At 37.4% G+C, this 26,523-nt stretch overlaps 1 protein-coding gene across 1 annotated transcript in view; it reads right to left on the bottom strand.

The window, feature by feature from the left end:
- SRPK2 (SRSF protein kinase 2) overlaps window positions 1-25,850 on the bottom strand; it is a 50,336-nt gene extending 24,486 nt beyond the window's left edge. Inside the window, exons 1-11 of the mRNA XM_010003846.1 lie at window positions 25,823-25,850; window positions 24,308-24,317; window positions 22,779-22,924; window positions 15,908-16,016; window positions 15,266-15,353; window positions 14,933-15,020; window positions 9,971-10,077; window positions 6,879-7,044; window positions 3,375-3,400; window positions 1,703-1,949; window positions 289-781 (exon numbers count right to left, since the gene is read on the bottom strand). Coding sequence (XP_010002148.1) covers window positions 289-781; window positions 1,703-1,949; window positions 3,375-3,400; window positions 6,879-7,044; window positions 9,971-10,077; window positions 14,933-15,020; window positions 15,266-15,353; window positions 15,908-16,016; window positions 22,779-22,924; window positions 24,308-24,317; window positions 25,823-25,850 — 1,508 coding nt within the window. The remainder of the gene's footprint in view (window positions 1-288; window positions 782-1,702; window positions 1,950-3,374; window positions 3,401-6,878; window positions 7,045-9,970; window positions 10,078-14,932; window positions 15,021-15,265; window positions 15,354-15,907; window positions 16,017-22,778; window positions 22,925-24,307; window positions 24,318-25,822) is intronic.
- Window positions 25,851-26,523: the final 673 nt, after the last annotated feature.

The raw sequence follows: 26,523 nt of genomic DNA, 5'->3' as shown, positions 1-26,523 counted from the left end.
ACTGAAAAGTGCTAGACCTAGTGTTCAACCAAAGCCAGGGAAATGGTGTGATAAGAGTTCTTGTCTGTCACTGAAAGATCCTTCTGTGTTACTGAAAGAAGTGTGACAGCCTGCCTGTAAGGCTGGGTACTGAATTTTAACCAAAACAAAAGTAAAATCTACATACAGGTGTCACTGAACACAGATGAAACATACACATAAGGTTTAACCCCACTGCTCATTTTCCAGAAGACACCCCCTATGCCTCCAACAGACTTCAAGCATAGTATAAGCTATTACGAGGAATACTTACTTTTTGGCAAATCCCCAGTGCTTGAAGCTGAAACCGTTCTGCTCCTGTCGTGAGACGGGCTGCTCTCCTCTCTTTCAGTTACAGTTGATCCTTCAGAAACAGCAGAACCACAAGCTACAGATTCTAGAGCCCCAGAAAACACTGAAGCTGAAAATTCAGAGAACTGTGACTCAGGAATTTTATGACGTCCATTTGGCAATTCACCATTAAACTGTTCATAGGAGCTGCTATAAGAGTAATCACTTTTTGCATTTGGCTCATCAAGATTATACTCCTCTGCATTTGGACATTCTTCCTCTTCCTCATCTTCATCTTCAATCTGTTGTTCCAATAGGAATGGGCCGTTCACAATATGACCATTTGTTTTGGGAGATTCTATCCACTTAGGGTCTGTAGGGTCAGTGTTGACAAGTTCCTGCTCAACGTCGTCATCTTTTTCAGTGTTTTCTTTCTCTGTGTCTTCTTTTTCATCCTGATCTTCTGCTTCACCTGAAAAATTTCAATGAGGAACACAACAGGTCATACATCAATATATCATTTTAAATTAGGCATTCCTAATTTTTAACTACTTCTGACATTTAACACAAGGAAATAATGAATATTCCTGAAATATGCAAAGACCTTAAAAATCTAAATTAAAGGCGAAAGAAAGAACCAACAAGGTTGTTGGAAAAAATAAACAATGGGAAGTGGTTGAGGAGGGAACAATTCAGAAGAGAAAAATGTCATGAAGGAAGATGTATGAGGTCTAGCAGGCTTTACAAATCTGTAACTCACATCTGGGTTCAACAGGGAGTCATCACTGAAGAAGGAAAATTTGTTGTAAGAGTAGAAATAAATCAAACCAAGCCAAAGGACAGTTTCAATAGTTACATTTTAATCAGAATTAGCTGACAAGTAAACCAGGAAAGCCAGAACAGAGTTGCACCATAACAATCATTATCCAAATCACCAGGAATAAACAAGAATTTTAACAATAAATCTTAAAAATTTAAGTAAAGAAACTGCAGTTATTATTACCTGAATAGATTACAAAAATTGTAACAAAAAAAGAGGAAAGCAAGGGTGACTGTAACCATATTAATGTTACAAAATACAAATTAATTTTACTTTTCCTCTATCTCACCAAGATACCTGGTTATGCCACTTAATGTGGTATGACAACTGACTGTTCTATTTTCAGTGTGCTCTTTCATGGGATTTGATAGCTAGACTGCTATAGATGTTTTTAATAATTTCTATAGTAGGTCTGACTTTCCTTTTCCTCAAAGACATTTTACCTACAGGAGAAAATGAAAAAATAATCTAGGAAAGACTGGAGACCTTGTTCACTGCATCAGATGTAATGCTGCAAATATTTTTCCCATTGATACAGAAAACTCAGGGTTAATAAAAGCAAGTAATACTAACCATCATCATTTCCAGGTTCTTCATCTACTACCTCTTCTATATCAGCTGTTTTTAGTTTCACCTCTGGGTGGTACTCATCTTCTTGCTCATTTGATGGTACAGCTGAGGTTACATTTTCTTCAATTTTTTTCCTTTCAGCTTCTCGCTCTAGTTCTTCTATTTCCTGCAGGCGTTTTTCTAACAGCTCAGCTTGTCTCTTCTGTTTTTTCTTCAGTTTTTTCTTTTTGTTTTTGGAGATTTTTCCAACCTAAAATATTAATACAAACAAAAGAAAACAAAACAAAAAAACAACCCCTAAACAATTATTCCTAAGGCATCTCACATGAAATTCACTTGCAGTATTATAACTTTTTATTTGAAAACACTGGATGACAATTAAGCTAGTGTATATTTAGCTTTTTCCATCTGACTTCAAATCAAGAATGACGTGGGGTTTTACAAAGCAAAAAAACTTACCAAAAAATCTTATATAGCTAAATATCTTTTTACATGGTTTTTCTAGATATAAAATTACTATGATCCTATCATCTTGACTAACAGCGATCTTAAACTTCAGTCCAGATCAAGAGATGATATTGCATGTGGAAGACACTCTGTTATCCTATCTAGTAATTTACATATGAATTTCATCCATTATTCCTCTCTCTCTACAATGTAGGTGATGACCAGCAAAAGTATGCTGAGAAAAATAACACAAAGCCATAGACTGAAAGAACTTTAAATGCATCCTCTGTTGTTCAGCTATTTCTGTGTGGAAGGAAAGCATTCCTATTATTCAGTTCTGGCCCAAAACATATGAATTACAAACAACAGATGGCCATTATGAAAAGTTTCACATTTATATAACATAAGGGTTGAAAAACTAAGGTACAATAACAAACAAAAGCAAAATTAACACATCTGAGCTAGGACTGAAACAGTTCCTCGTATTTTAAAGGAATTCTGATTTGTCTTTTTACTATTTCATAAATTAGATCTATCCAGTTCTCATTAATTGCTTAGGTATCACAGTAAGAAATCCTCACAAAATTTACAAACAAAGCAGAAGGAACAAAGGGAGTATTATTTTCTCAGTTTTATCTGTAAATCCTATTATCTTCAAAAGAAGCTATGGGACAGTCAAAACCAGGAAGTTACTTTACAATCCTGTTAATTTTCAGCCAGTTAAATGATATAGGTTCTGTACACACAGACACAGAAAGCAGGTTTGACCTCAGATATTTCTAAACAGCTGTATTTGCAGTGATTATTTGCTAGATCTATATGGAAAAAAGGTCTTTCAAACTTCACAAAAAAACCCTTCTTTAAGGCCTTGATAATTAAGGCCTTGAAGTCCTTAATCTATCTGCAATCATGATATTTGGTGCATGCACCCACTTCTGTCAGCATGTGAGTGGAATGGACTATTCCTAGAGAGATGAAGAGGGCAATGCTTAATTTTATTTGACATTGCTGTAGAATGATGAGTCTATGAGAGTTACCATCAAAGAAATACTGTGCTTAAAACTGGTAAGGCCAAAGACATTAAAAGAAAAGGGTTATTTGAAAGATAAAAGCTTTATTCTAAACAACCTTTTAAAAAGGGTAGAGACTACCAACAACCTAATAGCTATTAACACTTAAGAGAAACCAAAAATAGGATAGTTAATTTGAATTATATAACAATACTTACAGGCTTTTGTTGTGGAGCTGTACTCACTACAAAAAATAAAAATAAAAATTAAATGTATATTTTTACAAAAACAACTCAATACAAGCAGAAAGTAGTAGAAATAATGTAAAAGTATTCTTAATTAAATATCCCAGACACTTGCTGTTGTTCTTGTGGGGGACTTTAACATCCCAGACACCTGCTGGGAATACAACACAGCAGAGAGGTTCCTGGAATGTGTGGAAGAGAACTTCCTCACACAGCTGATAAGTGAGCAGACCAGGGAGGGTGCCCTCCTGGACCTGCTTCTGGTGAACTGGGAAGATCTTGTGGGGGAAGTAAAAGTTGGAGGCTGTCTAGGGCACAGTGATCATGAGATGATTGAGTTTTTGATCCTTGGAGAAACAAGGAGAGGGGTTAGTAAAACTGCCACCTTAGACTTCTAGAGGGCAAACTTTGACCTGCTCAGAAGACTGATTGACAAAGTCCCTTGGGAGGCTGCCTTGAAGGATACAGGAGTCCAGGAAGGCTGGACATACTTCAAGAAAGAAGTTTTAAAGGCACAGGAGCTGCTGTCCCTGTGTGCCCAAAATCCAGTAAGCAGGGTAGGAGACCAGCCTGGCTAAATAGGGATCTTTGGCTGGACCTTAGGGACAAAAGGAGAGTCTTTGGAAGAGGGGACAGGTTACTCATGAAGTCTATAAAGATGAAGTGAACCTATGCAGGGTGAAAATTAGGAGACCCAAAGCACAGCTAGAGCTCAAACTAGCTACAGCTGTTAGGAATAATAAAACATGTTTCTGTAAGTTCCTTAACAGCAAAAGGAGGATTAGGGAAAATCTCCATCTTTTATAGGATGCAAAGGGAATCTTAGTAACAAAGGATGAGGAAAAGGCTGAGGTGCTTAACCCTACTTTGCCTCAGTCTTTAGCAGTGGAACTAGCTGTTCCATGGATATACAGCACATGAGCTAGGAGACAGGGAGGAGATGCAGAATGAGCTCATCACAATTAAAGAGGAAGTGGTCAGAGAGCGACTACAGCACTTAGAGGCACTTAGGGACTGGATGGGCTACATCCAAGGGTGCTGAAAGAGTCAGCAGATGTGATGGCCAAGCCACTTTGCATTATTTACCTGAAGTCCTGGCTGACTGGGGAGATCCCAATGGACTGGATGGTAGCAAATGTTAAATCCATCTATAAGAAAGGCAGAAAGGAGGATCCAGGAACTACAGACCTGTCAGTCTGACCTCGGTACCAGGGAAGGTCATGAAGCAGATCATCTTGTGTGTCATTAGAAAACATATAGAGAATAACCAGGGAATCAGGCCCAGTCAGCACGGGTTTATGAAAAGCAGGTCCTGCCTGATGAACCTGATCTCCTTTTATAACCTGATGAACCAGCTATTGGATGAGGGAAAGGCTGTGGATATTGTCTATCTGGACCTCCAAAAAGCATGTGACATGGTTCCCCATAGAACTCTCATAAAAAAAAAACTGGCTGCTCGTGGCCTGGATGAGCACATGATCTGTTGGATCAAGCACTGGCTGGACAGTTGGGCCCAGAGAGTGGTGGTCAATGGACTCAAATCCAGCTGGGGCCAGTCACAAGTGGTGTTCCTCAGGGCTCAGGGTTGGGACTGTTTGTGTTTAACATCTTTATTGATGATCTTGATAAGGACACAGAGTGTACTATCAGTACGTTTGCAGATGACACCAAGCTAGGCAGGAGTGTTGATCTGCATGAGGACAGGGAAGCTCTACAAAAAGACTTGGAGAGATTGGATCATTGGGCTAATGTTAATGGTCTGGGCTTCAACAAGGTCAAGTGCCAGGTCCTGCACTTGGGCCACAACAACCCCAGGCAACATTACAGGCCTAGGGAAGTGTGGCTGGAAAGTGTCTGGCAGAAAAGGACCTGGGGGTTCTAATTGACAAGCAACTGAATATGAGCCAGCAGTGTGCCCAGGTGGCCAGGAAAGCCAATGGCATCCTGGCTTCTGTTAGAAATAGTGTGACCAGCAAAAGAAGAGAGGTGACTGTCCCCCTGTACTCAGCACTGGTGAGGCCACACCTGGAGTGTTGTGTCCAGTTTTGGGCACCTCAATTCAAGAGAGATATTGAGGTGCTGGAGCGAGTACAGAGGAGGGCAACGAAGCTGGTGAAGGGCCTAGAGAATCAATCTTATGAAGAACACTTGAAGGAGCTGGGAATGGTTAGTTTGAGGAAGAGGATGCTGAGAGGAGACCTCATCAGTCTCTAAAACTACCTGAAAAGACACTGTAGAGAGGTTGGTGCTGGTCTCTTCTCACAGGTAATCAGTGACAGAACAAGAGGGAATGGCTTCAATCTACAACAGGGGAGGTTTAGACTGGACATTAGGATTTTTTTTTTCACAGAAAGAGTGGTTAAGACACTGGAATAGGCTGCCCAGGGAGGTGGCTGAGTCACCATCCCTGGATGTGTTTAAGGGTCGTTTGGATGTGGTGTTGGTGGACATGGTTTAGGGGAGAACTTTGTAGGGTAGGGATGATGGTTGGACTCAGTGCTTCCAAGGGTCTTTTCCAACCTGAGCAAGTTCTATGATTCTATGGTATGATTTCTTAAAATAATACTTATTTTAATGTCAGGAAGCAATATAAAGACTGCATGAACAAAATCAAGTTACTACCCACACAAGTAACATACAGCCTGGAGGTATGTGATTACACATTATGCAAAATTCAACACAATGTATTCATGGTTTATAGGATTTTGTATCTTAACATATGTAATACAGTGAAATATTTATGGATTTTGACAACAGTATTTGTTCCTGATATAACAGGTATTTTATTATACCTCAGAGATTTTACTCTGTAATATATTTTCTAATATTATTACAAAGATATTTACATGTTATTATTTCTCCACTGCCTGTAGCCAATGCGCTGGATTGGCAAATAAATAGCAACCATAGTACTAAAGACCACTAGAAAAGCCACACATCCTGTTTGTCTTTACTGACTGAATTTCTTTAACTTGGTTTCTCCTAGACCCTTAGCAAGTTCAACATAAAACGTTTCATGTACACTTCTAGGAAGAAGGGCTTATCACAACTTCAGTTAGGTACAAAAAATCCCATTTTCAAGGGTGGAAAACTATGGACTTTTAAGAATTTTCACTGCCTTCTGAGAAAAGGTTATAACTGATGAGAAGGAAGATAATTTCACAAGGATGCTGATGAACTTGTAATGGAACCAGACAAATAATTTAGGCAAGATTATTAATTATTGTCAAAATTAGAAGTGCAAGACAACAGTGTATACCGATAGATCTTCTTCTCCATCTGGGGCCCTGAAAACGTGAACGTGCAAAACTGAAAACAAAGCATTTCCCTGAGTTTCCAGAGCATGATTATGAATTAACAACACATGTATTTTTCACAAGTAACTATTTAAAACGTTAATTTTCATTAAATAAAATATGGTTAGTATTAATTTACTGATGGAACTTTAATGCCTGTCATTTAAATTTACTGTCATACCTGCTGAGCCAGAGGGAGGAGGAGCACCAGCTTTCTGCCACTCAGTAGCTTCAGCAGCCATTCTACGAACATAGGCATCATCCACACACATCAAAATGTTTTCTGGCTTTATATCCGTATGAATGATCTTGCACTTGCTGTGTAGATAATCTAGACCTTGAAGTACCTAATTATAAAAGGATTTTTAAAATTATTATTTTGATTACTCAGACCAAGACAAATGTATCTATTAGTAGTACAGAGATGTTCAACTGATTGCCTGCAGTCCACATGCTGTCTGATAGGCTAATTTACTTAGCTCATAAACTCAGTTATCAAGATTTTCATGAGTAAGATTCTGGCTGGATGAATTGTCTTGATGACAGCAACCTGCTCGCAGAGTTCCACTTCCCAAGTGCTCTTTAGAAGATCTGCACATGTGTAAAAAACCTTGATGCACTTTCCTTTGAAAAATTAATTTGGCTGCTCAGTCAGAAAGACTGATGCTCACTGGATCATTGCTTAAAAGATAGTTACTAAAAAAAGCCACTGCAAGTACTACATACTATAACTGAAGTCTGGTTTTTGTGTAATCCATTTACAATGGATTATAATAAAAAGCAATAAGGCAAACGTGCTGATGGGATGAAATGCTAACTATAGTTTTCCTTAGAATTCCAATAGTAACTCAGCCTTTTATGTGACTAGGACACTGATTTAAGAATTTGTCTACCTGCAAGTGTCACATTGGTTTTTCCACTAGACTTTTATAATCTCTACAAGCTAAATTCTGATAACTTTTATCAAACCTGCATACCCAAAGTCTTAAAAATGCATTATGGGACAAAATTTAAAACTTCATTTTTACAAAATGAAAAATTTCTCAAATTCTGACCATAGCAGGTATACAATGGTTTCTGTGATTTTACAAGTATTTTAGGTTAAGACCTAGGTATGATAAATTGTGGAAGTCAATTATTGTAATTGCTCAGTACAGAATAATGTAACAGGATAAACTTAATAATAAACTACATAAATACTGTAGAAAAATCACAGCAAGAAAAAAAGCACAGAAATCCAACTGATCCCAATTAAATGACTTCCATTGATTTTTAGAGAGTATTCTACAGCAAGAAACAGATGTCCAGACTGTAGCTCCAGCTACAAGAACATTTTGACATTCCAGGTATTTTATAAAAAAATTAGCAAGCTCCTTGCTCTCAGGATCCCTTATGACATAACTAGCTAGGGTGAACTTTAACAGCAAAATGTGTTGTTTCAAATACCAGTAACAGAATATAGAGGCATTGGTCTGCCACCAGTCCTGAACTAGTACCAGAACCAGTCCTAGCACATAAGGTAGGTCAGGTAAGAGAAGAGCAGCAGTAGCACGTGTATGATATTTACACTTGAGCTAACGTATCCTAGAAACACCTCAAGTGCATGGCTCTGCTTTCTCCAATTCTGGAGCTAGACTGGAACCGCAACCTTTCCAAAAAGTTTCCTTTATAAGCTTACATAAAAATTGTATGTTCACTTGAGCAGGACTCAACATCAGTGCCAATGGTACATCTAAAAGCTGTTGTGTTCTTGACAATCTGTATTTTTTCCCTGCAGATACAAAGTATGCTTGCCTACTTGCCAAAGCAACTGAAAAAGCATGCAGTATGTCTCAAAGTAAGAAATGTTAAAGAAAGATTGGTTTATACTGGGAAGGTAAGTTAGTGGTTAACTGAATTCAAATTTTAGAAGTACTAACAGGAATAGCAATATAAAGACAGTTCATAATAATCTCTTTCCTCCCCTACTATACTACAGAACATCTTCTAAATTACCACCGAATGTCTGTAATTCTGAGGCAAAGAAAAAAAATATTCTAGAGTACACTGAAAGCCATAAACATGCAGAAGAAAAAAATAACTATTCCACTGTGATATGCAGAAGTGGAATTAATGTGAAAGTATCTTTGGTATCTCCCCCTTCAAAAAGACTTTTCCCCTTTCAAGTAACTGTTCCTGTGCCTGACCACCATCTCCTTTCATAGCAGGCAACTCAGTTGGGCTGCAGCACTGCACTACTGCAGCTCAGTGTTTCTAGCAGGTGAGCCATCTAGTTGTATAGAAATTAATAGATGCAGAATTCCAACTATATAAGAACACCTGCATCAATCAGTTATTTACCTAATTCTGATTAAAGAGCTGATGGGTTGATATTTTCATCAGCTGACATACAGCCATAATTGGTAAGGAAGTAACTACTTTAAGTGATTTGTTAATAAAATATGGTATAAAATATGGTATTGTTGATAAAGGCAACACAAGTTACCTAAGTGTCAAAATCACAGAAGCACAGAATCATTCTGGTTGGAAAAGACCTTTAAGATCACATCCAAATATAACTTAATTCTACCAACCATTAACTTCACTGCACATAGAGTAACAGTATGTACATAATCAGAGAGATATGTATGACATTTTTCTTTGCTGAGAGACAATTTCTCCTTAGGATCTCTCAGCAATTTGATTTTCAAGGTATAGCAAAAGAACGTGTTTTGAAAGAACATGTCCCAGTTAAATGTTCTGAACTGTTTCATCTTGTTAGCCCTCTGACTCTACAAAAACTTACATAAAGATAGACAATTTTCAAATAACAGGTTTTTTCCTTTAGGACCTAATTTTCAGAGATACAATTTTTCTTCAGTTTAAACAACAACAGTATTTATTATAATAATAATTACTTAGTATTATTATTTCCCATTGGTCTGATGCTTTATTTTCCAGAAGAACTTCTTTAAGAAGCACGATGTGTCAATCAAAACTGCAATAAAATATGAATATCCTCACATCTATGAAACAGACTCATTGCTTCAACTTTTTATTTTCTAAAGCAGCTCAGGAAACTTCCTTTTCTGTAGGAAATCTTGATTTAAAAACAAACAAACAAACCAACATGCAGGAATTCAGGCTATCCAGAAAGATGTTCTTGTAAACCTTTGCCCCTGCGACTACCCATAAAATCATCTTAAATATTTATTAGCAAGAGTTCAGTTGAAATATCAACATTCTAACCTTCAAACTGTGGGAAAACCTAATTAGAACATTAACAAGTCTTACCTGTCGAATTATACTTTTTACACAACGGATGGGAAGGCCTTGATAATTGGACTTGATTATCCATTTTAAGAGATGATGCCCAAGTACTTCGAAGACCATACAGACATCTGAGATTTAATTAAGGATAATTTTCAAATAAACTTGTTGATTAGATCAACACAAATGCTTGTTTGCATAGTGGCTACAGCAATCATCACCCTGTTCAGAGGGAAAACTGTTCCCCTTAAAATGAGCCAAACGTGGTATGTGCTTTGGTACTACACTTAAATTTCAAAAGCATACAAAAAACAGTGCTCAAATGTAAAACAAATTAAAATAAAACATTTTAATTATGCAAATCTTTTCACATGTTAACAATAGCATTAGGATGAACGCTGAAATAGATAATTGCAAAAAGAACTATTTCATTTTTGTTTTTCTTGAAACAGCTAAAACTACTGATTTGACCTATTATCTCTAGTTTCTAAGAAGTTTTAAATTATATTAATAGAAGGTTTTAACAACAAAACACTGAAGCAATAGTGTTTTAGAAAATTAACCATACTAAACATCTTTTTTATTAACCTCAGTTTAAGAATCACTTGACAACAAAGACTGAAATAGATCTTACCACCTACAGTTTTAACAGCAGGGAATAATAGCAATCACCAGAGAACTCACGAACAATGAAAATGCAAAACTCAGAAGCAATATGCAAAAAAACCCAACTATGCCAAAAAGTTTAATGTCACATAGCACCTACTACTGGTTACTGACAGGGGCCAATAGAAGATGAGTAGGGAAAAGTATTAGGAAAAAACAAGAAGTAAGAACTTACACTGATTTGTGGCTCAGCCCTAAGTTAGAGGTCCTACATTTAATATACCTGGGTAGCTTATCTTTCTATTGAGAAAATATGTGGATATTCAACCTAATTCTAAGTTTTATCATCCACAACATTCTGGCAAGAAATTATACAATTTGACTATACTGAGTTAATAATCAGATGTGAGCTGGGAATGACCTTAACATCACCAGGAGTCAGAAAATCTTAACGACATTATAATATAACCTCATGAAGAATAGTATAACACAAAGAACAGAAAATTAAATAACTTACAGATATTGCAGGAAAATCTCAATGGAGGGAAATAAGACAGTCTGTATCTCAGAGGCCATTCATAGGGAACTACATCATTAGGGGAGAAATCCTCCCCATCTTCTCTAGAATTTTGATTGCAGCTACCTGGCATGAGCAGGGACACCTCCCACTAGATCATGTGGCTCAAAGCCCCATCCAACTGGCCTTGAACGCTTCCAGGAATGGGGCATCCAGAACTTGGGCAACCTGTTCCAGTGTCTCACCACCCTTACACACACAAAAAAGTCAAGCACATCTACTCATAATACTATAAAAACTGTTCCTTTCAGAAGTGGAAATCATCTTGGTCACTTTGCTACACAAGCATCCAATGAACCGAATTCACTAGTCAAGCCTGCAGCTATCAAAAAGGATGAGCAGACCACATTAGCCCTGCAGGGCTTATTAACTTAGCCCACGCAGTAAAATTGCAATGCTACAGCACCACAGATTGCAGAAAGACAAGACACTGCAGCACTCAGAACTGAAATTTAGGACATCCGCCCACAGTCCTTCAGACCACTGCTGCTGCAGACTCATCAATGCATGTTCATGCCAGCCCTTGCACTTACAGAAGTGCTAAGCACTGCCAGTACCCAGAAGAGAAAAGGGGTGCAGAGAAGTGGAATGGCACTCAGAAGGAAGATGCAAGGAGCATGGCAGAGACAGAAAAAGAAAGGGAAGGGCCACAGAAAAGATAAGTACCTGAAAAAGACTGCAACTCCTATTGGGAGGACTTGGGCAAGCTCAAGGCATGCTCAGTACTGGGGAGGCAAAAAGATGGGGAGAAGACATACAGGAGGCTCAGTGTTTAGAGCAGGGATGCAAAAATGTGACTGTAGTCTGATTTACTATCCTGACCTGAAAAACGTCACCTGTAAGCCAGACTGCTCTCTGCAAAGTTTGAGAAAAGCTGTGTGTTAACTATTAGGAAACCAGCCTTGCCTATAGCACTAACATCCAAAGTGGAAGTCCAAAAAGTCCTCTGGCAAAAATAAACCTGAAGCCTACCGAGCAGACATGCCTCTTATGAAACGCTCCTCAAAACAGTCTGGGTTATGTTTAAAATGGGGAAACACAGCAGAGCAGTAAAAGTGAGAGCAAGCATAACATTAATCAGCTGAAAGGCTTAAGTACGTAAAACTTTTCTTTCTTCACTAAAATCCTACCTGTAACTGTATCTACAAACACGCATTACAGGAGAATTTAGAAACCTGACAAGGATTAAAGACTCCAGTACCAACACAGAGCACTTCCAGATGTGTCTCAGTTGCTTCTGGATTGGCAGTACTCAGGCTCTATGGCATTTATTTAATGCTTTATGTTAACTGGAGAGAAATTTGTAACAATTATTGTAATGTCTTATTGTGTCAGGAATGTTTCCTCCTTTTTTCATTTGTCTCTCTGAACACTGGTTTCACTACATGATTATCTGAATCCTTTATTAAAAAAATGCTCCACTCAAATAATTTATTAAGGCTCTAAGAATTTTCCAGTGCAAATAAACATAATAATCTACACTTACTGAAAACACTGGAGTGCCCAAATTTGGGAATTCTGTTATTTCCTGAAAAAATCATAATTGTAGGGTTTTTTTTAATGTACAAGTACTTTAAAAATTATCAGTCTACTGTAGCATAACACACTGTCCTGGTTTGAGCCAGGATGAAGCCAATTTTTCTTTTTACTGATTTTTTTTTCCTTCAGTAAGCTTTCTTGTAACTAGCAACAGTGTGTTCTGCTAGGCTGATAAGACACTGGAATGTTTTTCTAACTACTGAGGCTTCAAGGCCGCACCTGCACTCTGCCGGCTCAGACACTATGGGGAGATCCGTGACCCCCTCCCGTAGGAGGCTGAGTTAGACAGACAGCAAAATTGGCCAAAGATATTCCATTCCATATATCTACGTAAGCTCAGAGGAAGGTCAGAGATCACAGAAGACAACTTCCTTCCTTCTTCTTCTCCCGTTCTCTTCTGTCCATGGCCGGCATCCAGGGAGGACTCTGTTCATCCATCACCGTCGACCCTTAGGCTCGAGATCTCCTGACCCCCGTAACTCTCTGCTTTCTCCAGCAGCAGCTTCGAGATTCCTCGGAACTCTTCCCAGTTCAGGGAAGTGCTGTGGGAGTTGCAGAGGGGTGGGGGAAGGCAAGAGGCTTTTGCCCATAACCTGAATATATCTGTATATAATTGTATATATTTTCTTGTATGATTCATTAGTGTTTTAATTAAAGCTGTGTAGTTTAGTTTTCAATCCAGCCAAGTCTCTCTCTTTTTCTCCCTCTCCTTCCCTACCTGGGTGGGGGGGGAGGGGATCGAGAGCATTGTTGTCGGACCTGAGTCAAACTGTGACAACAATTTATTGGCGCCCAACGTGGGGCTCGAACCCACAACCCTGGGATTAAGAGGCCCATGCAGTGGCCATGCAGAGGCCCAAACACACTGTTGCTAGTTACAAGAAAGCTTACTGAAGGAAAAAAAAAATCAGTAAAAAGAAAAATTGGCTTCATCCTGGCTCAAACCAGGACACACACACATCCCCCTGTATTTATTACACTTATTACAGCTCCTAGAATAAAGATGACTTTTCTTTGCCTCACTGTGTTAAGCAATTTCCTTGGTCAAAAACTATTTATATGCAGGTTGCAATTACTACTAGCAACTCAATGGTTTATTTTAATTCATTTTAATTTGATGCTAAAATCAAGGGGAAAATACAGATTTCCACCAAGCTAGCTGACTACTAAATCAACTAGGAAACAAACCAAAATGGCAGAAAGGGAAAACAGTTAAGACTCCATTCTGTATCTAAGAGTACTTGTCCCCACACTCTCCTCATTTACCACAAACCACAGGCTTCATAACTAATGTCAAGAGATGGATGGATGGGATGAAAACTCCTTGCACATTTCTCCTTGAAAGGATGCTGTCTAGTGGGCATTCAGATTTACTGACAGTCACCTCCTAGATTCCTCTCCTAGACGATAAGAGTTAGTGAAGAGCATCTTAACCAGATAAGCTGAAGACTGAAAGCATATCACCAAAATCAACTTAGCGTTGAACTCTCTACAGCAGGAACTGTCTCTCTGTCTGGTAGTTTGACCCCATGAACAATTAAGTCTGTTATTAGGCTCCAAGACACAACAAGCATAAACAAAAACGCCATCTGTAACAGTAAATTAAATAAGTAATATAATAAGCTGCTAAAATATCTAATATCATTAGCAAGGATAACTCATGTTAGCACAACTCTAAAACTAAATATGTTCATAAGCCCAAAAATTTTCCCTGCGAATACTATTCAGTAATATTTTATTCTATCCTCCTTCTAAACAATTTTGAAAGGAGGCATTCAATACTAAAGCTTTAAAACCTTTCTCCAAAAAAAGATTAACACCAGGCCAAAAGAGGATCACATAAAGAAGAGAAGAATTTCCATATTCTCACACTTCCCATAAGAAAACAGAAACCAGCGTCTTCATGACACTGACACTTTTTTTCTCTTTACCAGTCTAGAGCAAAACATATTTTCTGTAAGCCTCAGCTATTACAAATCTTTTCAGTAAAACTTGTTTTTAAGTCAAGTATCTCTATTTCCTGCAGGCCATGACAGGACTCAGAATTTCCATTTCTTTTTTTTTTGCATTGTGTTGAGAAAAGCTAAGTTACTTTCACTCTGGTGATTGCACTGCACACTGAGTTATTCCTTGCATCTACATGTACTTCGGTGTTTCTACTTCACAAATTTAAAGTACAACAAACTAGAAAAAAGCCAGAACTCAATGCTTACTTATCCTAGTACATAACTTTTAATGAAGATGTCATGTTTTCAAAAGGATATGAATTCCATTCATTCCAGAAATTTTGAAGTCATCAATTAGCTGTACAACCATGTCCTTGTTGGGATCATTGGGGTCACTTTCACGAACCTAAACCAAGAATGTCAATACACACAGTTTAGGAAAAAAAATCACTTTAAAATACTAATTATTTAGCTTTCCACACGAGGTTAAACAATATTCTGGAGCTTCAGCAATCATGGTAACACATAGTAAGACTATTTAGAAAAAGAAAATTAAAAAGAAGTTTCAAAACAATACTCCACTATACTTTTAACATTCATTATTACTATTATTATTAGTATTGTGCACTGTATTGCATGAGTGGTACTTACACATTTCAGCAATTTTATTTCATCCAAGGCTGTCTCTGTATAATGCTGGGCACTTTTGACAACTTTCATTGCAACAAACCTTTTCCCCCTTGAAAACGACAAAAACATTTTCAACACATGTTCTGAGCTAAAACAAACATACTCTGAGAGTTGAGAAACTTTAAATAGACTATTTCATAACGTATTGTATTCTGAAAGAAAACACTGAAATTACACTTAAAAACAACTTTTAACAATACTCAGTTAATAGTCTGATCTATTTAATATTTTGTGTCTTTGACAATAATATCTTTAGAAGAGATATTTGGTTACATGTTTTATCATTCAATCAAGGTATAATTATACTTTTTTGTTAAAGAATCAACAGATAAAACATTAGCTTACTCTCACATGTTCAAGACAACATGCAAATTCAATAATCAAAGCTAATTTGCCGAAGAAAATAAAATTGCAATTATTTCTGAGAGCTTTTATAAACTAGTCCTTTTTGCCAATAGCAAAATAAGACTGTATATATCTTCTGTATAAAAAGCTAGCAAACATTTATATAACTTTATCATGCATGCAACACAAAAGTTACTGTAAACAAAATAAATTAATACTTCAAGAAAAAAAGGGAATGGAAATAAATAGTTTTCTTACTGCATATCCCAGCATAGCCAGACTGTAGAGAAGTGTCCCCATCCTAACTTTCTAATAACATGATACCGGCCATTGAAAAGATCACCAATTTTCACTGGATGATAGCCTCCTTTCATGAAAAAACGAGTAGAAAAACAATGTTCAGAAAACAAACAGTAATTCCCAGGTTTTCAAGTAATTCTTGTAGTATAAATCGTCCTCTGCACATTTTCCTGTACTACAAATAGGAAATTTAAAGAAAATTTTACTCTAATGTTACAAATTCTGCCCTACTTGGCCTAGAGGGAAAAAACTCACGTCCTGTAACTTCTGTAGTGCTTATTCACCCTTCTCTCTTATGGCTTTTATTTGTGGTAATATTACCATCTGTTTTCTATTTCCCCAGGCTTATCTTCCACTTCACAGAGAGTACAGGAAAGATCTGCATTATTTCTTTATCATTTTTGAAGCTTCTCTAGTCAACATATTTTGGATGACTGCAGAATCTCAACATAAATTGTTTTAATTCCCATTTGATTTCTACTAATAAAGGCAGCAATAGAATACTTCCTGAGAAAATCTTAAGACCAGATCAGACTTTATTGATGCTCTTCTGCTTGGCTCCTGATCCATAGCAGCGATGCATTTTTCTCATGTCAGAGGTTTTTACACTGAGAAAGAAAAGAGAACAGGCAGCTCCAGGTTTTGTCTGACCTGCTCTTTTACCACTGAAATCTGCAGTCGTAACTTAAGACCACTACACAGGTCCTCAAAAGCCTCCTCAGACAAAAGGGCCAACAGGACAGAGCAAGCTGGCAGTTGGTCAGGTTTCTAGGCAGTGTGAATGAAGCTTTCTACCTCCTTCATATTTTAGGAGGCATTCTTCCTCCCAGTGAAACCAAGAAGGCAGTGATTGCACAAGATAATTATTTAGACCGTATCACACTAATAATAATATCCACAGTTTTGCCTAAACTGCAAATAAATAATAAAGCTGAACCATGCAGCCCTCCAGAACATCACCTGCAGTAGACTGAGAGTGGCTGTCAAGGAATCACCTTTGGTTCCTTCTAGTCCTTCACAACAGAATGCCTAAACGTCCTTTGGCAGTATCCTCAATTATTTACTATTCCACTTAAAATTAGGAAAACCTCAGACTACATTATCTATGTTTGTTTTGAAATCCTCTGAAAATCTTGTTAGAATGGGTGCCCAGTTACGACAACAATGTGAACCTGGCGCTTAATTCCTTGGATTTAAAACAAAGGCTTTTATCTTCTCTTTCATCTATGGAACAGCAACATCAAATCTGGATATATTTCTATCCTTCCCTTGCTAATTCGATCTTTTGCCTTAACAGAATTTCAAGAGTTTACTTGTGAACTCTTCCCAAATGCTTCCAGAGCACATTATTAAATTTAACACAATTGTACAACAGAACTACAAAGATTACAAATTCAACAGAATGACAAGGCTTAAATAATTTATTGCTTTAGACGCTGTCATATCTAAACTGAAATTTGGAAACACACAGCTTCAATATTTGTAAGTTACAGTGTAGCTCCAAGCTTAGCAGACACTCTCTGCTTTGCTCACAGCCTCCAAAAGCTGACCCATCTGACATGGCTGCAGCTGCCCAGGCTCCCGCATGTAATTCTGCTGGCAAAGACTCCCAACAGCTTGGGCCAGAGCAGCAGGGGAGCAGCACTCACTAGTGTTTGTCTTGGCAAGGGCTGGTCTGAACCAAGTGACAGCAACAAACAACTTCAGACGGGCAGCACAAGTCTTGGCTACATAGCACTAAATTTGCACACCTCCCTGCCCACCTGCCTCCCAGTTTCACCAGGGAGTCAGGCATGTTCACTGGGCACAGACATGAGTCTGATGTGCACAGGTAGCAGGGACAGACACAGAGCACAGGCTCAGCTCCCCCAGCCCAGCAGTAAGGTGATGAAGCAACACCTGTTCCATGCAAATTTTGCACAGTCTATGAAGACCCAGATATGAGAATATTTAAACTTCTAACTCATGAGATTTATGACAAAAATTGTATACTTACTATCACACACAATATTTCATTTCCCAACTCATTAGGTATACAAACACCAACATGTCCAGGCCACTCCAGTTCAGGGTGTCAGAGGAGGACTGAAACACATGGACCCAGCTTAGGACTGATGCCCTCCCCTCTACCACTGGAAAGGAACTGTTCATGAAAAGCTGCCAGAACAACTCACCTGGCAGCCTAGAAAGAGACCTTCATTTCCACTGCATCAACCTTGCCAAGTGGGAAACCCTTACTCTTCAAAGCAAACCCAATCACTTTTGGAACATCTGATTGGATTTACACTCCAGGAAAGGGGGGCAGTGAGAGCTCTGACCTACTGAGAGCAAGTGTTGGCTATTATGGTGTCCACTTCATTCATGAAAGAAATTTTGTCAGCCACATATGAAGCCCAAGTCTATTGCAGCCTAATTATTATAGAAATTTTGCTGAATAAACTCACAAATACAAATCCATACCAACAGAAACATTAAAAACAAAATTAATTTTTAATTTGTCTATTATTTATTATTACTATTATTATGTTATTACTATCCATGTAGTAACAGCTGATGAAAATATTTTTTAATCTGAATAAATATGGTAATATATTAAGACAGTTACCGGACAAAAAATATTACTCTTTGGTAATTTTTTTTCCATTTAACTCTAGCTGGAATGATGAAGTGATAGATGTGAGTGGAAGGATGAGAGAACATACAGCAATTCTACCTTTCCATTTCTGAAAATGTTTGCACTTGTGAAATTAATCAAGTCTGCTGACCTGACAGCAAGAATTACACAAAACACTACCACATAATACATACAATTTCTTCTGATTTTTGTTACGTATCACTGCATGAAAACAGTTAGAAATATGAAACATTATTAATTATTTTTATTGCAAGCAGATATATTTAGAAAAAGTGAAAAATAGTTCACACCTAGTTTTAACAACTCCCTATGGTTTGCAAAACAGACTTTAAAATTCAACAACACAAAAATTTCTGGAAAATTTCAGAATTTCCTAAATATCTAGTCCTATTAAGTAATGCCTTAACAGTTACATGGCTTCAGATGTATATGAAAACAGTCACAATTCATGCAGCCTTTTGCACTGCCAGAAGGATGGATGTGAGCATTAAACAAAATGTATGCTTTTTTGACATGCTAACAGCTAACAACTAACTATGAAAAATTTACATACAGGCAAACGTATGTTTCTAAGAATAGTTTAGGCAAACTAGAGTGCCTTATAAGTCTGCCTTTCTGCAGAGAGCTTCTGGCATACATGTGCTTCAAAGGGTCAAAAATAGTCAACAACTTGAGACAGTTTTTTCCTATCTCAGACAGAAAAGAGAACACCCTACAGAGGAAACTGGTCAAAGACACCAAAGTGAAGTTAATAAACTTAGGGTTGGTAAGTTAATTTAGTAAAATCTACATATTGGAAGAAAAACAATACTATATATGTAAAAGCCATGTTATTTTAGTCCCTACAGCACTGTCATAACTAATTATAGCAATACACCAGCATATGTTACAGATACCAACAGCAGTAGCACATTCTCTGAGTATACATACTTCACAATATACTTTCCACCTTCCTAAGCCACAACAGGGACTGTTTTGGAAATTATCAACTACTGTTCCTGTTCATGTTACTTCCCTATCATTCAGTTCAGCAACACATTCATTTACAGGTTATGGACAACGAGGTAACAACATGCGTAGTTAAATGCATTTTAAAACTGGTGTCATCCTATGATGAGTGCAATTATGTAAGTTCTTCATGATCCAGAGATATTTCTAAATACTAGTAACAATAAAGCATTTAGGCAAAATTAGTGATTTGAGAAAAATTATGTACTTTTGGGAAAAAAAAACTGGTATTTGAAAATACACAACATGTAAGCACTGCTGATAATGTGACAAAAAACCTTGTGCTAATTCACTGCAGCATACACATAAAGAAAGTCTCTCTCATGGCTAGCTAGATGCACTCAAGAAAGAAAGTCAGAGAAATGAGATCACTATTCCTAAATGTCTCTTGGATGTATTGGTAATTTAGTTGGCTAGTTCTATGTTTGTATAGGGAATTATTCCCTTTGTGAACTGGATGAATGGGAGACATCTCGAGGGGGCAAAGATGAGGATCAGAGAAGCAAAGAATTCCAATTACATCCATGACACAACAGGCTCTTGAAAAATATCTCCAAGTGTTTCAAGGCTTTTCAGAAAAAAAGAAAATAGCTTCATTGTCTAAGTACCTCTTGAAAAATCAAAAGTCCATTGATATTTCCATTCCTTAAAGAAAGATTTGAAAAGCATTTAATGTAAATTCTGTGACACCAAAACAAGTAATTTCACAGACTTAAAGAGACCCTGGAAGAAGCCTCCCGGAAACAGAGGTTGGTCTCCTATAATTATGGCTGTTGTCTCTTTCACATCAGTGGTAATTAAAATTAATTCAATTTCCTGATTAAAAAGACTATCATGACTATTTACTAACCACCACATAATGTGAGGAAGATGTTAGCCCAGTACATAGTAATATATCCTTAAAAATAAAAAAGAAAGTTAGAAATAAAAATACCCTGGCAATGGGAAGCATAATTAACAGGTAAAATGTTTAATTCATTAAAAAAATTAATTATACACTTCTTCATCAGAATTGCCTCCTGTGAAACATCAGACTGGGGCTGAGAACAGATGGGAGTATGCTCTGTGTCTCACTCAAAAATCCTGAGAGACTGCCATTTTGGATATAAAATTAGGAAGAAAAGAGATGCTACAGTAATAGCTGAGAATTACCAAGTATTTCTCTTCCACTCTATAAATACAGGTAAGGTAACACAAAAGAGAAAAACATATCCAAACTACTAAAACACCTCTCAAAAAAATAAAATAATGTATTTAAAAGCCATCCCTGGAATTCTTGACTGAATAAGTTACTCATTCTCTATATTGAATATAAAATAAACAAAACACAAAATCTGTATGGCCCCATATCACCCCAATCTGGCCATTCGATTCAGATTCTTATGGTGAGCTTCCCTTCAGTTCAACCCCAGCAGACTAAAAGAAGTGAACATACTGATCAGTCTTAGAGGAAAATACAATCAGAAAATAGGAAAACCATCTACTGGAACAACAAAAGCACTGCTCTTGCAGAAACAAATCATGATTATGACACCGAAATAAGCCAAAGCTTGAACCATCTTTAATATATTTCCATTAATTCAGAGCTTCAAGACCAGAAGGATCCAGAAGAACCTCTAAGCGTACAGAATTTTTCAGGAAACTCGCAAGTATCCTTAAGAGTATCATGGTTCATTTTAAAAGCATACAGATCTCACTACTGACCTGTTATAATCACAGAGATTCTAGTTAAATGGGTAACTTATAAGAAGGCTGAAAACAGAAGACTATTTCCATCTTTGTTTTGTGATCTATCTTCTCCAGACGGTGAAATTTTGCAAGAGATACTGGAACACTGACAACAATTAATTGTTTGAAATTAAGTGCAGCCCTTACTTCAGGGAGGAACCAAGTGGGGGCCTTGAAATGCTTAATCTAAAGCATATACAGGTGTTTACAAGTAAACAAATGTTTAAACAACAAATCCTTACTCACTGATGGAAGATGTCACACATACCAAAAGTTAGGGAACTTAAGGAACAAACACGTTGTAACAGAATTTAAAAAAAACCGAACAAACATGCTTTAGCAACATGTTTTTCTTCTCCCTGCTGCAGACTTCAACTTTTACTGTTTGGTTTTCACTCCTGGTATCTGTAAGCCACTTAAACATTTGAAGTATCACATATTAATAAAACTTCCTGTACCAAAATTAAATAGTCACTTTTGTTAAATCTGAAAATACAAAGCAACTTGTAGTAGACTGGGAGAGGGGATTCTTACAATAGCACATCTCCAGGCTTACACAGAGACTTCTGCTTAAGAGGACATCATCATAATTGACACAGAAAGTGTTTCCTGATATAAGGAATACAGAATATCAGATATAGTCAACATGCAAATAGTGCTTTTTGGCTGCTCAGAACCATTAATCTCAAGTGATAAAACTTTGATGTTTCCCCAAGTAAATTCATACCCTTGAAATCTACAACAATAGATAACCCAAAGTTTATAGACCTGTTACGTATAGTATTTCATGTAAGTACAGCACACATTTTACCCTAATAGGAATGGACTTGCAACTGTAGCAGCGAGAATTATTAACACTGTTGTACTGTAATCACATGTTTTTATGGATTTAACAATATTTTTTAAATTAATCTAAGCAACTACAAAAATTAAGGAAATTAAGAGCTATAAAGATGAGGTAGTCTCAGACAACGGTGAATGCTATAAAAGACAACATGCAAAAAGGAAGCATGTAACATCTCAGGCTGCTGCAGGTGATAGAAGGGGAAAAAATACAGATCAAAAATGTAGTTGATGTTATTAAAGGCATCAAGGCATTTTGGAACCATTCAAATGTGGAAGGGGTTATTTGATTTGGTTTGGGTGGGATTTTTCTCTTATAGCTAACACAAATCAAGGAAGTTTTTTCTCTATTCTTATATGTATATGTTATAAGAAGAAAACAGGGATGCAGCATTTGTATAATTATTGAATAAATGTATAAATAAGATATGGCTAAGTGAAAAAGTAAAGCTGTAGATAGTTTTGCACCTAGACCTGAAATGAGCCAGTTGTTCACAACTGTTGTATAAACAAATTCCGTAATTAAAGATCAGGTCTTTGAAAACCTCCCAAGAGCCAGAGTTAAGACGTGCAGGACAAAGTTTACCCTCACTGACACTGCTGAGTTGCACACACCTTTACAGTAATCTGCAGGATCCTCTTGCTCCTCATCATCAGACCCAAGAATCTCCTCCTCTGGCTCTGGCGGGGTGGGCTCCGGCAGGGGCGGAGGTGGGGGTGGGGGTGGAGGGGCAGAAGGAGCTTTCTGTTGAGGCTCTGGCCTGAAAATGAAAGAGAGAGCACACTTAGTAAAGAGCTTCTTCACAGTGGTAGAAGGCAGATTGATAGGAAGGAGGATCCAATGATTACATGGAATCCACGGAATCCTGCTGCAACGAAGAAGGTTGAACCACATACACCATTGGCGATTGAGAATGGTGCTTCCTAACATTCTACTGCTTGCAGTGCAGTGAAGTAAAATCCTAGTGGGATTGTCAAGCTTAATGTGTGGATGGCATGTTTTCGATTGCCTTCTGTGATGCTATGGTGGGCTCATGTTACGGTGACACCTGAGGCTAGGAGGATGGCTGTGTTTAGTAGAGGAACTTCTATGGGGTTTAGGGGTTGGATTCCTGTTGGAGGTCACTGTCCTCCAACCTTGTGCAGGGGAGGAAAAAATGCCTTGGGAAACATCAGCAAAGCATATCTCATGTTTTCACTGTCATCTTTCACAGCACTTGTGGTACCCTAGGGTGGCATGGACAGAGATGCACTAGACCAGAACAAAGGAAGGTCTCAAGTGTGTTTGAACCTACTTGCTGGAACAGCTTGCAAAAGATACATGAAGTATATAATCAGATTTAGACAAGCTTTTAGAATTCCTGATGAGCAAATGAGATGTTAGACCTATCTTCTTAAGCATGATTGAGAAGAAATATTTTTCAGACAATATGAAGCTATTCAAAACCTCCTGCCTGCTAGGTGAAAGAGGAAAGATCTCATTAATACACAGCAAGAAACACTCTTCTTCAGGGCACTGACCGAAGCCAGATGACTTAATTCACTTCTCACCTGTAGCTCCTGCCAAGACTGTGGAAAGCTGCATCAGTATACAAAATACTGAAAACAGCTATTAGGAAGTAAAATTAAAAAATTATTCATCCTCGTTAGCACTATGATGCACTCCCAGAACACAGCATGTTTTAATATTCACCAATTGAAAACAAACAAACAAAAACATCAAAAACCACACCAAACCACAACAATGCCAACAAAGGTGTTTTCCTGTCTCCTATCTTCAGTTTAGGAAAAAAAAAAAAAAAAGGAAATATATTTCACATCCTAGTCCAAGAAAGGCTGCACTATTTTGAAATTCTGAAGATTTTAAATACACACAAAAATTAAATCCAGGGTTGAAGAATACCAGTTTGTCAAATAATGAAGAAAGGTTTCTAGGAACAGGTTGAAACTGTTATTTTTTGGTATTCATACTTTACACAAACAAAAAATATATACCTGCCAAATAATACACTTAAAAAATACATTTGCAAAGTAACTGAAACCATTTCATAGAATCATATAATGTCTTGAGTGGGAAGGGATCTCTAAAGCTCATCTAGTCCAACCCGCTACAATAAGCAGGGACATCTCCCAATGAAACAGACTGCTCAGAGCCTCATCAAGCCTGACCTGGAATGTCTCCAGAGATGGGGGGGACCCCACCAGCTCTCTAGGCAACCTGTTCCAGTGATCCACCAACCTCACATCAAAGAACTTTTTCCTAACGTTTAACCTAAATCTACCCTTCTCTAGCTTGAAACCATTAGACCTTGTCCTACTGTTACATGCTCTTCTGAACAGATTTGTGCCATCAAAACCTGCTATCACTTGCATTTATATCTACTTCAAATCTAAGCAATTCTAAAAACACCATATTAACAGTATTTTGTCATTCATGTAATAAAAATATAGAAACTTGTAATTTACTAATTTTTCAGGTCCTAAAATATAGATTCAAATACTCCTTTGATCATGAGTAAAAACTGTTTTTATGTTTGTCCCACTCCTATAGTCCTCCTCCTTATAATTCCCCCCATCACTTTTACTCACTGCAATCGTTCAAGACAGAGCATTTGGAGTCAAAGAGTACCCAGTCAATCAGAAATAAATTCCACTGGCAACATGCACCGCCTGCACAGCAGCTGCTAGTATGGTTTTGCTTTAAAGGACATGACTGGGAGTTGCATGCAATCCAAATTTATCTGCCTGCTACCACTTTCAGATAATATAACATTCTTCTATTTGTTCTGTAAATCATCAAATTTTAAAAAGAGTATTTGGAACTAGTTTCTTAGTGGTATAAGATTATGATGAGAAGTCTACCCAGATAAATAGATTTACATAATTTTAACCATGCAAAGCTTAGGGCTGAACAGAAGGGAGAGAAGGGATCCATTTGTAGAATAAACCATAAATATGTTTGCACATGCTCCTACTTAAATAAATCATGCTCTATCTTTTGCCTTTATCTTTTCTCTTTCATTCTTAACAGATGTCTCTATTCTGTACACTGTGAGGAAAGTAAACCAATACAGCAAATGGAAGGTAGAGTACATTCTCTGACCAATTAATCTTACTACACATTACATTAATGGCTCTCCAATAGCCTGGTTCATGGTGTCAGTGAGCTGACAGCCTCCAAGCCTGGTCTAATGTTGGCAGAAAGCATTTATCAAACAAATCATACTACAGGGATCTAAATTACAAACCTTGGAACCTCATCTGCTGGGCACAAGAGCATTTTGGATACACAGATCAAGAACTAAGAACACTTAAAATGTAATAAATGCTAATCATGAGCAAGAAAAATCAAGCATAGGAGAACAGCCAGTGCTGCATCTAAAAGCCATGTGCCAGGTAACACAGGCACATCGTCACTGCTTGGACTCCTTATTTTGGATGGTACCTTCATTTCACTCAGTTCTGACCACAAGTTTCCATGTTATTATTTTGGTCACATACGATGATACAAATATAGCAAAAACCAGGGTAGGTTAGGGCAAAACAGTACAGGGGTCATAAGGTCATAAATCCATTGAAGTCGAGCTGATTTTGTCTTTTATGGAAAGAACTACCTGCTCTATTTCTTCACATGATAAAGATAACACCTTAAAGAGAACTGGAAGCATTTCTGGAATTGAGATTCATACATTTTGTTGCTCATTTTGAAATAAACACCAAGGGAAATAGATGTGCTTCTGAGTCTCTCTCAAGCTACTATATTTGATTTTGTTTGGGAAAAAGGTTATTTCTTCCAATCCAACTTGCATTTGGGATTCAGGAGTGTTTTCTTGTTGTCCTTTGTGGACATCAGGAAGGAAGGAAAGATATGACTTTATTTCCTTCTGAATATACCTGTGATTTTATCTGCAAATAACAAAATAGTTATTTAAACTGAGGAAGACCTCTGATTTGTCCTTTTAGCTTTGCTTGCTCCTTTTGAAGCAATCAAGTATTAGTACATGAAAAAGGATGAAGGAAAGAAATGCTGCTGAGTTACATCAGTCTGACTGCTAATTCTCCATTATCTGCTTAATTTGCTTTTATTTTTTTTCTTCAGTTTAGGACTCTCAGCAATACATTGTTAGCACTGTTCTTTGGTTTTGTTCACTTTTACATTTCAGGGTATACACAAAGATCAAGTCTTCAACACTTGACTTGGCTGCTTAAATTCTGCCTACAAGTTGAATAACTCATCCTGGCATCTCCCATTGTGTATTCTGCCAAAACACAATTTCACAGTGTTAGGTAAGAAATCAGTGAATGAGAGAAATCCAGTTTTGCTATTTCTTAGTAGCCCTTGTGTTGAATTGGAAAGATA

The sequence above is a fragment of the Chaetura pelagica genome, unplaced genomic scaffold (genome assembly GCF_000747805.2).
Source record: "Chaetura pelagica isolate M959 unplaced genomic scaffold, ChaPel_1.0 scaffold1048, whole genome shotgun sequence".
Classification (NCBI taxonomy): domain Eukaryota; kingdom Metazoa; phylum Chordata; class Aves; order Apodiformes; family Apodidae; genus Chaetura; species Chaetura pelagica.
Note: the sequence above shows the minus strand (reverse complement) of the source record. Positions and strands in the feature narration are given on the sequence as shown.